This window comes from the organism of the source record quoted next, unplaced genomic scaffold, assembly GCF_019419815.1.
Source record: "Pyrus x bretschneideri cultivar Hongxiangsu unplaced genomic scaffold, Pyrus_bretschneideri_v1 Contig40, whole genome shotgun sequence".
Taxonomy (NCBI): domain Eukaryota; kingdom Viridiplantae; phylum Streptophyta; class Magnoliopsida; order Rosales; family Rosaceae; genus Pyrus; species Pyrus x bretschneideri.
The window spans coordinates 4643626-4657849 of NW_025999724.1; the positions used below are offsets into that span (position 1 = coordinate 4643626).

General features: G+C 36.7%; 2 protein-coding genes across 2 annotated transcripts; both read right to left on the reverse strand.

The window, feature by feature from the left end:
- Positions 1–2236: 2236 nt before the first annotated feature.
- On the reverse strand, positions 2237–5026 carry LOC125469036. The gene is made up of 3 exons (XM_048565910.1): positions 4873–5026; positions 4524–4742; positions 2237–2546 (listed from the first exon to the last, which is right to left on the reverse strand). Exons 2-3 carry the CDS (start codon positions 4704–4706, stop codon positions 2472–2474), a joined length of 258 nt encoding a protein of 85 aa, XP_048421867.1. The 5' UTR covers positions 4707–4742; positions 4873–5026; the 3' UTR covers positions 2237–2471.
- Positions 5027–5436: 410 nt separating this feature from the next.
- LOC125469073 (dTDP-4-dehydrorhamnose reductase-like) lies at positions 5437–8810 on the reverse strand. The gene is made up of 6 exons (XM_048565969.1): positions 8407–8810; positions 7807–7966; positions 6713–6897; positions 6434–6557; positions 6152–6282; positions 5437–5897 (listed from the first exon to the last, which is right to left on the reverse strand). Exons 1-6 carry the CDS (start codon positions 8689–8691, stop codon positions 5868–5870), a joined length of 915 nt encoding a protein of 304 aa, XP_048421926.1. The 5' UTR covers positions 8692–8810; the 3' UTR covers positions 5437–5867.
- Between the last annotated feature and the right edge of the window lie 5414 nt (positions 8811–14224).

The following is a 14224-nucleotide window of genomic DNA, read 5'->3' on the forward strand; positions in this document are numbered from 1 at the left end:
GTCGGCCATGTCCTTTCACCAACTTTCCCCAATACCCTTCTGTTCTTCCTATTTGTTTCCCCATAAAATTTCCTCTCTTTGGCTTTCTCAGGAACCCTTTATCCGATTTGAGTTTTCTTCGTTTTGCTATTTTTCTTCTTTGAATATGGAAATCAAACGCAAAGAAAATTGCTTTTTGTTGGGTTCTTGTCACTCATTTCCCGGAAAATTTGAAGTGTGATTAAAGAAGCTTGATTTCCCAGAAAAACAAGAGAACTCAGTTTTTGAGTTGATCTATTGAGGTAAATTTCAATTTTTAATGAATATTTTATGCTAATTGTGCAGAAATGGAGATATCTCTAGAATTTTGTTTAATATTCGAAGTGAAATTAATGAAAAATAAGAAGGGTATTGTTGTCCAAAAAGTTATAATTTTGTGTTCCATGGGTTGGAACAAGTTGTTCCAAAGGAGGAGGGTGGCACAAAAAATTGACTAAAATCTATTCTACAGGATAGCGCGTCCCAATCAAATTGGTGCACCAAACGTGGGACGAGTGCATTTCGTTCCATTGCGTTTGTCTCATCCCACGTATCATATGGTACCTTACTATTGTGTATTTGTGACAGTAGGATAGCATCTACTCGGTGTAATATTTCCACGCATGTTGATTGATATGAGTTTCACAATTAATTTTAATAGTCATGAGATGGTGTTGCGCAATTGGTAGCTTAATTTGTATCAAAGTGTTGGAGGATAAAAAAAATAAGAATATAGTGTTGTATTTTATGTCCTTAGAAAGAAGAATTTAAAAATTTATGTGTAAAATTATCAAAACATTCTCGAATACTTTTTTATTTTTTTTAACAAACAATATTATCTATATTAAGGGATGGGGGAGTGGCTAAGCCTCACAATGGGTTTGCAATAATGCGGTTCAAATTCGCCTTTGGCGAAAACCAAACTTAAAACCTCTCACTTACAAATAAAGAAGAATATCATTAGAGCGTAGCATTAAGTGACAAAACATTTTCAGATACTCAGATAACTCAACAAATACGATTATCAAGCAACATAGAAATGACCACACACTTCTCACGTGCATAGTTTAGACGAAAAACTAATAACAATGACTAGAACCAAAACTCGAGTTTAATCCTAATTCATGAACCATTGCTCTTATTTACTTTTTCCTCAATTGAGGAGCATTTTGAACAACTTTTGGAAGTTTTCATATGGCATTGATGCTAGTTAAAAGGTATAAAATGCTAATGTTTTTTTGTTTTGTTTTGAACAAACGATATTATCTACACTAAGGGGAGGAAGAGGTTTTAGCCTCATAATAGGTTAGTAATAATATGGTTCAAATTGGTCTTAAGCGAGAATCGAATCTAAAATCTCTCACTTACAAATAAAAATATATACTTCTAGACTGTAATGTAAAATTACTAGAAGCAAGTTGTAACAAATGTTTGTGTTGTTGGCAAAAAGAATTAACAAGAGTTGATTGAAGACAAGGGAGAAATGTCAAGTCAAACTTCATAAGTCACGAGTCAATAATGGGAGCCTAGGACAGTGATCGGATCGAATTGTCAAAAGACCAAACTAACGGTGGTCGTTTTTAGAGCATTTAAATAAAATTATTCCCCATATGGTTTGAACGCAATCCAGACAATAATTTACTAAATCAAGTTAATTATTCTTTTCGCCATCCATTATTTAGAGTCGTTTGAAAATGCTTCTCTAAAAAAATACTTTTACCTTTAGGTGCTAAGGCTTTTGTGGAAGTACCTTACAAGTTACAAATGCTTTTCTAGAAAGCACTTTTATAGAAAGCACATTTGCATGAGCAATGCCAATGAACAGAGTCAAGAAAATTGGAATTTGATTCCATTTGTCTGCTTCAAGCAGAAGAAAGGACTTCTACTCTCTTACCTGGAACAAAATCTTTCATCATAATTCGACCGCTGTGGCAACCAGAAATGTGTAATCTTCTCCTCACCTTTCTTTTATTTTTTTTTTATTTTTTATTTTTCCATTTTTTTCCTCAAACACGTGGTTTGGCTTTTGCATAACTTGTCCGATCTTCTCCTTTTTTGAATTATCCCGCGCCGTTGGATTGGCATGTAGGAGGCCGACAGAGGCACATTCTAAAATTCTTCAATTATATAATGCAATGATGATGCTAAGCCATACATCAATTAGAGGGACACAAGGATGGAACAATATCAGCAAAACAAGCATGACCGAAATCAAATATTCAATGAATCGCCACAAAAGGAGTCGACAATTTATTATGGTGATTGATAGTTTAGCAAGCAAATTCCTCACAAACAATGAGTCATGGACTCAATGCTATGGAAACATGAGCACAAATGTCTTAAAAGGCAGCTCATATTCTCCACAAACATCTACAAGGAATAATTCGCATTCCGGAAGAATTAGATACCTAACCTCCACAGGTACTTCTTTCACCGGATGGTCCTAAATAAACTCAGTAATCTTTCTTTCCAAAGTTCTTGCACCAGAGTTGTGAAGGAATCGGGCGAACAGGATTATGTGGCCGTTGCTGCAATAAAAATATAAGTCCTCTTAGAACTAATCATGACCGGTTTATGCAAATTTTAGTAATCAGCCATACAAAGGCAGTGGCACAAATCAATTCAAGAAGAACAGCATCTAATCCCCACCAGAACGCTTTGCCTTTTTGAACAAGTAATTAAAAAATTTCAGCCCACATTCATGCATTGTCAAGGAATATCTTTTAGAATAGTAGCAATATTAATGAATATTAATTAAGCATAAGAAGCATCTGAAAGAAATTATAAAACAAAGACAACTTTTTCATGATACAAAGGAACTAAAAAAGCTAACAGACAAGTAAATAACATATCCTTTTACCAATATCTCAAGGAAATAAAATGTCAAAATGAATACACGTGATCTCCGTTAGTTGCATAAAGTTTCATGACATATAAAAAGTATGACATAGCTAACTAAGTAACAATTCCATCCATCCCGCTATATCTGAGGCACTAAAAATCTGTATGCAAACATGGATACATCCTGTCACACTTCAAAAAGGCCATGTATCAGTTTGCATCCTTAGCTTACGGGCTTCAGCTTGAATGCCCTATTTATTACTGACTGGCAGTCTAGAGCACCACATAAGCTTTACTCCCATGACAACGAAACTTGCACTTTAGCCCTAATTTTCAATAACTTAGAGTATAAAACAAGCCTCATAATTAGTATTAGCAAGGTTTTGTATTTGAGTTTTCAACAGTTTAGCATACTAACCAAGCATAAAGACCCCAAATTTGTCACATTTAAACTTCCAAATATGCTCAGAGTTTTTTTCAGAAACAAAAATGAAAGGAGGATAGCGAAGCTACACCAGTGCATCAATGAAAGGCATTTAATAGCCAAAAACTTTAACCACGCACATAGTTATGAACATAAGCAAGATAAATGATCTAAGTCACAACTAAAAAGTTACAACATCTTTGTGCGCAATGTTTTTTATACTTAAAACAGTTAGGCGCAATGTTTTTTACACTTAAAAACAGTTAGTGACAGAAATTTTTTTTGTTCCTGAGAGTAGGTAATTAATGGAAACTCAAGGTTTCTTATGTCAAATAGAAAGGAAAACTATTTCTTTTGGTCAATTGTCTGGAAAAAAATAAAATAAGATAAACTTTGGGCTTAAACATCTTTTTTTTTGGGTACAAAGGGCTTAAACATCTTACGGTTCGTTAAAAAGGAAAATCATTTCTAGTATAAAGGTCTCTCACACTAGGCTTGTTAATAGAGTATACTTATGTAGAAAATCATTAAGGGAAACCCGAGAACAATAGACAGGACAGCATTCAAGTTACAAAACCTCATATCTTCAAACCAAACTGTTCAAAAAAACATTTCACTGCAAAGCCTGCTCAAGTCTAGACAAAACTAGGTAATCCTATCAAGAAGATCTTAATCGAATTCTCTAAATTATATTAAACCCTGGGTTTCATGGTTTTCCTTCATGTTCGAGCATCGTCAATTTCTGAATCCTTCATCACAACCTGTGCCAGCATCTTCTAAATCATTCAAAACTCTCTTCTTGTAACAATCTGTATCTACTACCCCTTATATTAACCTAAGTTTACTGTTTTCTCAATGTTCCCAAGTCTAAATCACAATGGCGATTTTCGACCCTGATTTGAATCAGCAATGCTCACAATCCGATACATGTTGTATACAATCCACTACAACCATGGGAAAAAAAAATCAGCTGACAATTTCTCAAAATCTACCTGAAGGTGTGCTTAATTTCACAAAGTGAAAATCTAAACCTCTACTAAATCCAAACAATTCATAAGAGCCTCAGTTCAGTCAAGTAAAGAGTGCATTCGGGTCCTAACAATTTGACAATCCAAGATCCAAAACTTCACCTTCCTTAGGTTTCCTACATTTTCTCAGGAACTAAACAGAAATCTAAAATTTTGACGGAAAAATGAAAAACAGAAACAGATAGCGATGAGTTGAGGTGATTGAGAAAGACCTCGAGCTCGGCAGATTTCATGGCGATAGGAATACAGACAAGGAAGATGCCGGCCATGGCGATGGCGGTGTTGCGCTTCCAGTGCTTGGGCCTACAGTACGGTCCACCACTCATACTCCACACCTTGGCCCTGAAATCGCCGCCGTGCGCTCCATCTCCGTGTGCGTGCTCACCTCCTCCCATGCTCGATCACAGATACTCTCCTCTCTCTCTCTCTATCTGTTGCCGCAAACACTTGAAACTCTAATCAGCTCAAATATATATATATATATATATATATATATAAATGTATGTATAGATTCTGTGTGCGAATTGAAGGATTGGGGGTTTTGGTTGAAAGTAAACGAACCTGAGTGAAAGGGTTGTGGAGTTCGATTCAGGGGAAGAAGAAGAAGAAGATGACAAAGAGCTGCGTTTGCCTGCTCAGTCTCAGCGTTAAGGGCTTTTAAGGCCCAAATGTCCAAATTTCTTTGAGGCTTTCAAGGCCCACGTGTTTGGTACTTTCAGGCCCAAATGGGTAGGGTTGCGATCGAGTTGTGTCATGTCGTGTTTATTCTCGTTCAGAACTAGTAAGAAAGTAATTTCTTAACATTCTTTTTCTCTCTTGTGCAAACCCCTGTTTAAAAGCTCGTTTAGAAGTATTTTTAAAATAAATGAAAGTGTTTTTAAAATACTTTTGAAACTCAAAATCAATTTCATCAAAAACACTTTTAGTCATTTTAAAAGTAATTCTAAACGATCCCTACAATTGTACCTTGATTCACATTTGCTTTATTTGATCCAAAGCTAAAAAATAAACAGGATGTGAAAGAAGATTAGCATGTAGAAATGATTTCCCCAACTTGAGACCTCTTCAACTAAGCATATATTGTCTTTAGTGACCCAAAAAATTTGTGACAGACCTAAACATGTATTAAATTGAAGCGACTTTTATTGGAAAGAAAAGTAACATTAAATTAAAACTAATCACGTCTAACTTAATATATTCGATTAACGTGTCAAACAACTTGATTACAACTCAACTTCATTATGTTTTGTTGTTTGATCGATCCATGTATCTTGTGAAGTAGAAATTTCAGTACTAATAAATTGGTAGTAGGACATTTGAAGCTTGTTGGGTTCAATAGTAGTTGCTCTTTGAACAATTTCAACATTTCTTTTCCAATCATGTATGACGGAAAGGTACGATTATTCCTTAGTGTTACAAGTAGTAAGCAATTTACATTATCTTCAGGCCATCAGGACGGCTTTGCTTCAGTTTCAAGCGTCAATCTCACACCGCCTCTAAATGAAGTTGGAGCAGTACCAAGTGTCCGAACCAACTTAGTGATATCCATGGATGTGTCAGGCAGGGGACATTACTCCACGATCAACCTGAAATTACAAATGCAATATACCGCTATCCTGTAAATTTGCAGAAAGAGGAGAAAGCAAATGGCTGGACAGTATAAGTGTGTGTTCTAATGTTATCGGAGTTGTCAACACAAGGCAAAGTGGAAATCTCGTCGTAAGAATGCAACTTGAAACTGGTTGGCCATATATTTGTTATTCAGAAAGTGATCTAATGAACGTGCTGATCACTACGTAACTCACACATAGCAAAAACAAATGGTATAAGGTCCACGTACTGATGATGCAGACACTGATTTGATCAATGTGGGGCTGTATCCTCTAACATCGGCAACAATCTCAGCCATTTGAAGGCGGGATACCCTATCTGGTCCACCGACATTTAGTAGAACCTTTGTTTGCTTACTATCTGCAGATTTACGACAAATACCACAACCATGAAGACAAAAGTAAAAGCTCCAGAGATAATAGAAAGTAAAAACAACAGAGAAACATTTTATAGGTCCACAACTTTTGGTGATTCAACAAGTACAAAAGCAAGAGAGTTGGGAACTTCATACCAGATATCCATCTCTTGGACAGAGCTAATATGACAGCTACAACGTCTTTTACATATATAGGACACCGGAACTCGTCATGAAAAAACTCGCTTGTATTTCCTTTGGAGGGGACACCATCTATCCGCTACATTCACATGAAAAATCATTGATTAGACTCACACATAACCTATGATCATACTTATTAAGTTGTCTTTATCATCTTTATATTAATTTGATTCTCTGATTGGAATTTATTAGGTGGGCTCGTAAACTTCACCAACAAATTAGCAAAAATTCAACCGAAGGACTGTCTTTTGGAACCGGTGAGATTGTCAGTGGCCCAAAGATGATACTGCTGCTCAAAATTGCAAGGTTGGAGAAATTTTCAGTTATGAACTGCTCTGCTGCCACTTTCGATTTCCCATATACATTTACAGGAGCGGTTTCATCATCTTCCTTGTAAAAGGATTTCACCCCTTCATAGACTGATGGAAAATTACATCAGTCATGAATCACGATCTAGGAATAGAAATGACTCACATAAGCATAAAGGTATAATACAAAGATAAGTGGTTCAAATAGAAAAACCGATATCTTAAATGTGGATGCATTCATGCTGAAATAACAAAGAGATATCCCAGACCGTGAGTAGAATGCTTGAAAAGCTCCTGCATTTTAAATGTTCTCGTACTGAAATACTGAAATAAGTCACCGAGGTCATTGAGCCTAACTAATAGAATAGAAAGTGGATGAAATCTTCCATAATTAAAAGGTTCTTCCATTCCAGTAATTGATTAATTCACGAAATGAACAATTTCAGATACCAAAGAGTCCTTTTGTATTGCTTACGGAGGCTGGGAAAGTCAATCATTGGAAAGTCATACTCATCAGACATGGATATTTATGATCTTCAATACGCAGGATCCATTTCTTTACTTGAGGACATTTGAGCATTGATTTTAAACAATGAAGCTTTTATAAAATTTTATCAAATTCATCAAAAGTAACCCCTCCCCTTTCTTATTCTTTATCTAGTGCAGGATGAAGTTCATACTTGATAGAAGTCCTAAGATTACATAATACTCTATGCTTTAGGCCAACAATATCTATCCTAATTTTCTAGACATTGTCTGCCTCAACCGACAAACCACAACAGTCTCAGAATACAACATTTTTACCACTGGGGACAATCAAAGTGTCGTCTAGAGTTTTCAGAATGCTTTTAAGAAAGTTGTTACGTTGGTAGTATCTGCTATTATTGTTCGTCCATTGCCATTTTCTTTTCTTAGTTTTCTCTTGTCTAGTTTTGTTGAGCCATTTGTACTCGGAAGAGCTTAATAGATATGTAAACGGATAAAAAAATCTACTACCATAGTGGCTAAGAGGGACTTAACCTTGATCAGTTGACAAATGTATCAGAAGAGAACTACTCTCTTCAAAGCTTGATAGCCAATTCACAAGAGAAGATGGAACATTCACAGACATAGCAGCAGCAGGATCCATTTCACAGGCACGAGGAATGGAGAGTGCAGCGCAGTTTACAACCACATCAGGCTACAAATTCAACCAATACACTTCTCAGCACTTAACGGTTCTTCACTATTTAAGTTAAGTACTTGAAATCCTAACCCCCACCCCCCCAAATTCATTCAACTATATAAAAGTGTATACGCAAAGACAACTGTTCGAGCTTTTACACAACGTAATTCCCCTAAAGAACTAATGGCTTGCATATGGCTAAGCAAGAGTCCTAAGCAATCTCAAAGAACCAAAGACCCCATACGATTTTCAAATAAATTTAACAGAAAAAATGAAAAAACATATGAAACCACAACAGGAAAAACCCATTAAGTAAACCACATTACCTTTCAGCTTGAAAAAAAAAAAAAAAAAATTTCAGAATGCATGTTCCAGAAAACCCACTACTCCAAATTGCAGATCCACAGACTATAACTTGAACACCACCAATCAAAATCAGCATAATTAAATCAATTAAAAAAGAAAATATATAGTATTTTACACAAGTGGAGTATTGGGATGAAACCTGACCCGGCCAACGTCCGAGAAATGGCTTGAAATCCATGGCCGGTCACATGGAAATGCAGCAACTGGGGAAATGCGTCGAGCAATGCTTGGGGAGGAGGACTGGGGTGGTGGGTAAACGCCAGACCGAAGGGGGTGGTTGCTGTGATCCCTTCAATCTCTGAGAACCCATGCAGTACATGCTGGCCCAAGTAACCTGTGCCTCCAACTACCAGCACTCTCTTCTTACTCGTCATGAAATCACAGATTCTCTCTTGGTGTGGAAATTGGAAATTTTGGCGATTTGGGTTTTGTAGGGGGTGGTGGCGGGTGGGCGTTCTTGGCAGTTGGAAGGTAAGTAGTATTTGTACGGTTTATTTTACCCCTTTTTTTTTGTCTGTTCTGATTTAAAGCCAAATAAAATGAAGTTGAAGAGTATCGAACTAGCGATTCGAATTTAAGACCAATGTTTTAAAAGGGAGAAATGAAGCCAAAGCGTTTTATAATAAGCACGAAGCGATTGCCTAAACTAAAATTTTTAATACTTAATATACATAACATGATATTTTAAACAAGCAATTAAGCAAGCACATCAAACAATTAAATATTTGACTATTATTATTATTTCTCTAATTCACGTGATAAGGTCATAATAAACTTATAGAAACTAAGTTAGAGACATAAAATTAGCAAAATTTGATAAAAATCATGTCCAAAACGATTTCGTTTTGAATTTATGCTGTTTCTTTCTTGTTTATTAAATTCAAACGTCTAGATCGCCTAGATGCCTAAGGCGATAAGTGACTAGCTTTGATATTTTATATGCATGATTTTCAACGAGGGCACCCAAAAATAGAACATTCGGATCACATTTTTGTATTTGTGTATCAATTAATTAATTATTGATAAATTAAAAGGAAAAAAAAAAAACTATCTTACAATTTATCACGCCAAATTAAAAATATATTAAAACCCACGTGAAATTGGAATCAAACCATGCCAATGACAAAATCTTCTAAAATGGGGCAACCGAAAATACAATTTTTTAAAAAGAAACCCAAAATCTTTGGGACTTAGGGCATCAATTTTTATTGAGGAAAGATTACTTGGAGACCAATTAAAGCTCCCCTTCTCCCTGACAAATACTATCTACTCGTATATACTTTCCTAAATCTTCTGCGCATCCGATTCCTCCTTGGATACAGTCATATTTTGTTGACTTTGGTCCTGAACCGTTGGATTGAAATTAAAACTTAGCTTAGCCAATTAGCTAGGGATTACTATTTCCTTGAAGCGCAAACTTTTCTATATCCGGTCAGATTAAGGATTTCTACCCCATAAGAGACTATCTATATAAGAACATTAACGCACTTCTGTGTCTGTTCTTTCGCTTTATTCACTGAAAAAGAACTTGGAGAAAAAGGAGAAGAAGAAACAGAAGAACAAGAAGATCATATTGATGAGTTCGCAGAGTTTGTGGCGTAAGGAAGATTTGGACGACAATGATGGCTTGTCCCCTTTCGATATGTTGGCGAAGGCAATTTGCACCATCGCTTCCAGAAAAATCAAGCTGCTGCAAGAGACACAAGAGAATTCGGACTTGCCTTTGACGAAGAGGCGAAGCTACTTTGATTTCTTAAACACTATGCCTAGCCCTAGCCCTACCCCTAGCAATACCAACACGAACCCTAATTCTCCTGTAAGTAAAAGCTTTCATATCTTCTTTAATCTTTCTACTGTGTTTATTTATTTGTTTATTATTCTTTAACGTTAATAATGTTACTTAATTAACTAATACGTTGCAGAAAGAAGGAAACGGACTGCTGATCGTGAGAGAGAAAGGCCATATATTGGAGAGTTCTAGTGGTCAGGTTGAGTCTGGAAGTCATGAGGAAGAAGAAAAGTCAGGGAACCAACAAGAAGAAGAACATCAACCTCTACTTCCCAATAAGAAACGCTCCCATTCGAACATCCAAGAAATCCCAGAGTACGTATTATCTCTCTCTCTCTCTCTCAAACCGTAGCTAGCTAATTTAATTATGTAATCAGTAAGTATATTAGGGAAGAGATAATTACACACTTCTTAACTCTCTTTGTAAACTCATGTTTATATCAAAAGAGGATAAATGGACAAAAGGATAAAAGGGTATGGGAAATCAGTTTTCTAAAGTATTAACAACTGCTGCCACCAAATTGATTAACTAATTTGTTACATATATAACCTTGCCGCGTACTAATTAATTACGTGTTTAATTTTGTGTAGTAGTTTACTTGAAGAATGTTGTCCACTCCCTAAGAAAATAAGGTCGCCCACTAAAGCTAAAAGTATCATCTTGTTCGGAAAAGAGTTAACCATAGCGACCGACATCCCTGCCAGTACTAGAGCTAGTGGTACTGAACTTGATTATGTTCATGAAGCACAAACAGTGATTGATGATAAAGATAATTTGAAAAGAAAATACATCGACGTTGATGATGGTGAAGATAGGGCTGCACCTCCGAATGAGAAGAAGAAGAAGGCCAAGTTTATCTTCAACAACAACTTGAACGCAACAAATAAGGTGGTGAACAAGGGTAAAAATAAGGCACCAGCCCCTGACTTGCCTGAAGAATTCAAGAGCTTGATCTTAGGAGAAATGAAAGGGACAAAGCTGCAAATGTTGGCACAAAAGAGTTTGTACAACACTGACATAAACAAAGACCAAGGCAGGTTGTCACTGCCTCGAATGCAAACCGAATCCAAGAATTTTCTCAAACCTAATGAGAAGGAGGAACTAGATAAAACTAGCCTCCTGACGGTTCCTTTGATTGGCCCAAAGCTTGAACCCGACAAGATATCCCTAGGATTGTGGACAATGTCAAGCAAATCTCAAAAAACCTATGTGCTGAAATCTACATGGTTTGGCATTGTTGAAAAACATAGTCTAGGTGTAGGTGATGTGGTCCAAGTTTGGTCATTTCGCGCTACACACCCTAAGTACAAAATCAAGGATGTTGATCATGGTGATCACGATCACTTGACTCGCAACGATGATCAGCTTCACTTGGCTCTTGTCTTGGTTGAGAGAGGCAATCGTCTTCTCAAGGAAGGCAGTAGCAAAGAAGGTGGTACTAGTACTGGTGGAGTAAGTAGTAGTATGAGCAGTAATGAGTGTGATGAAGGACAAAAAACAATTGATGGCAGCAGCAGTGGGAGCTGCACTCCTGAAAATGATGGGAATAGTAGCCCCAAACCGAGTTGTGAAGAGAGAGACCAATAGACTTTTAATTAAGACTCCTTCGAGGCTAGAGCGAGCAATAGATATTTTTGTAATGTGTATATGCAGTATATATGTACTTTCAGTCATCCTTATATGCTTCAATCAATGAAAAATAACTAATCATTAGCAAATGACATTGAAAACTAATCATCATCTCTGCCTGCATTCTTCTTGTGACGTCTGTCTTCTGAGTTAACAAGTCTTCTAGTTTTTTATAACCCGCGTCTCATCTTCTCCATCTCCTTCCGACTCCCATGATTAGCAGCAATGGATTTTATTTACAGACAAACCCAATGTTTGACTTCAAGTATCCCTTCAGGCTTTGATCTTCTTCTAATCCCAATGGTGGCGGCGGCGGCTTCTTCTACGGGAGCGGATGTACGGGGTTTCGAGAGAAATACCGATATACCCACAGCGGAGAGATCGAATCGAAGCGAAACGGGTTCGGGATTCGGTGAGGAAGTGAGAACCATTTGACTTTTGTATCAAGTCGAGGTGGGTGGCTGGGTGAAGTGCAATTGGGTGGGGAGCGACGGGAGAAGTTGGTGGCCACTGGCCAGCAGTGAGGCGCAGATGGGTTGGCCGACGGAATATCGGTGGGGGAGCTTTGTCTGGTGAGATGGGGTTGGTTTTTAGTAATATTTTTATTTTCCATATTTTAAGAGAAAATTGTTATTGAAACTTTAAAAATCTCATTTTGCATTCGTTATTTTTTTTATAATTAGAAAAAAATCTATATACTTATAAGGTATGTAGAATGAAATTTTGTAAGTACTAATAACAATTTCATTTTAAGATGTTAACGTTTGAAATTTTGTGAGTACTAATAACAATTTCATTTTAAGATGTTAACGTTGTTAACTTGGTCTAAAGTAATGACACTTGTCAATAGCAAAAATTAGGCAAAGGGTGCACAGTGGGAGTTTGAGAATAGCAGATCTGAACTCCTCAAAGGGTAGCTGATAGCCCTCTCACACCAGCTAATGATCTTTGTTTTGACAAGTTATTGTCTCGTCAGCTAGCTACATAGAGGTGGGTCCATATGCACGTCTAATTAGTTAGTTAAACTTATGTCATTTAGTATTACGATCTAGTGATATTCTTCTTCACTTATAAACGAGAAGTTTTAGATTCGATTGTCGTTAAAGGAAAATTTGAACCATATAATTATGGTTAGCATAGTGTGAGGCTTAATCCACTCTCTCACTTCCTTAATATGGATAATATTATTTGTTCAAAAAATATTTTTGAGACATTAGCTTATATTGACTTGGTCTAATTAGTTCATTGGTGATACAATAGCTTATTAGAGCATTTTTAGTAAATTAGCTAAATGAGGATTTCTGGCTATTTTAACACAAAAAGGCAAAAATCGAAGTTTCTATAAGCTAGGTCATTGATGTTGTAAAGGTGACTGGATGGCTGGTCACTAATCCACTTCAATCTATCTTTATTGGATAGAATGTTAGGTGACTCCACTAATATGCCTTCCACTATGTTGCTCGTGATTTGCTTCTATAAAAGCAAGTCTTATGGAACACAACACACCTAAGGATGAAAGTAAGAAGTTCATGGAACAAGAAGAGAAAAAAGAGAGGAAGAGTAGAGGGGATAATAGAGAGAGTTATTTTGTACTCTTATTATTTTAAATTATAATGGAAGCACCACTGCTGCTTTGAGGACGTACTCCAGTCACACTGACTGTAGAGGAACCTTGTAAATTTTGTGTCTTGTTTTATTTATTCCACTGCACACACCATCGATTTTACAACAAGTTATCAGTGTGTGATGCTCTTATGTCACTGGAAAGCATAACGCCATAAATTCGGATAAACACGAGTTGAACTTGCGGTACTAGGAGCAGTTTAGCTTTGAGAAGGAGCACCAGAAAAATCACATAGTAGAGACGGCAAGCTAGACACAACAAACAGGGAAGATCATATTGTCCCAAAAATCCATTAACCTTTCTTTTATCACTTTTTCTTTTATCACTCTAACTGTTGATGTCTTGATCCTTATCCCTACTAGACCTGCAATCTCGTCTTTCTCTCGTGGACAAGAGAGATAGAGAGATCTTACAGACAAACAAAGGTACAGCAAAACAAGCAAAGGTATGTCCATTTTTCGTTTCTCCCACCATGCCAGAAGCGCCCTACCGAATTCCGGTGATAATTGAAATTTACAACGACTTGTAGTCGTCACGAGATAAGAAAACTCGTACCTAACAACTGGTTTCCAAAGATCCAGAAGAATCTCATCAAACTTGGAAACCCAAATCGCGTTGTTTTCTACGGATCTTGAGAACTCCCATGAATACTCGGTTGTCTAAGATGGTGATGGCAAGAATAAATCCACATAGACCTCCCTCTCTTATGCCTCTGTCAACCCCACTGTCATCTATGTCGTGGACACTCTCGATGGAATGCCTTTGACATGATCAAAGATCAAGGACCTAACCATTAGACATCTATGATGCCTTAGGTCAAAGGACTACTTTGCATATTGCAACTTATGAGTTCTTACATGACAT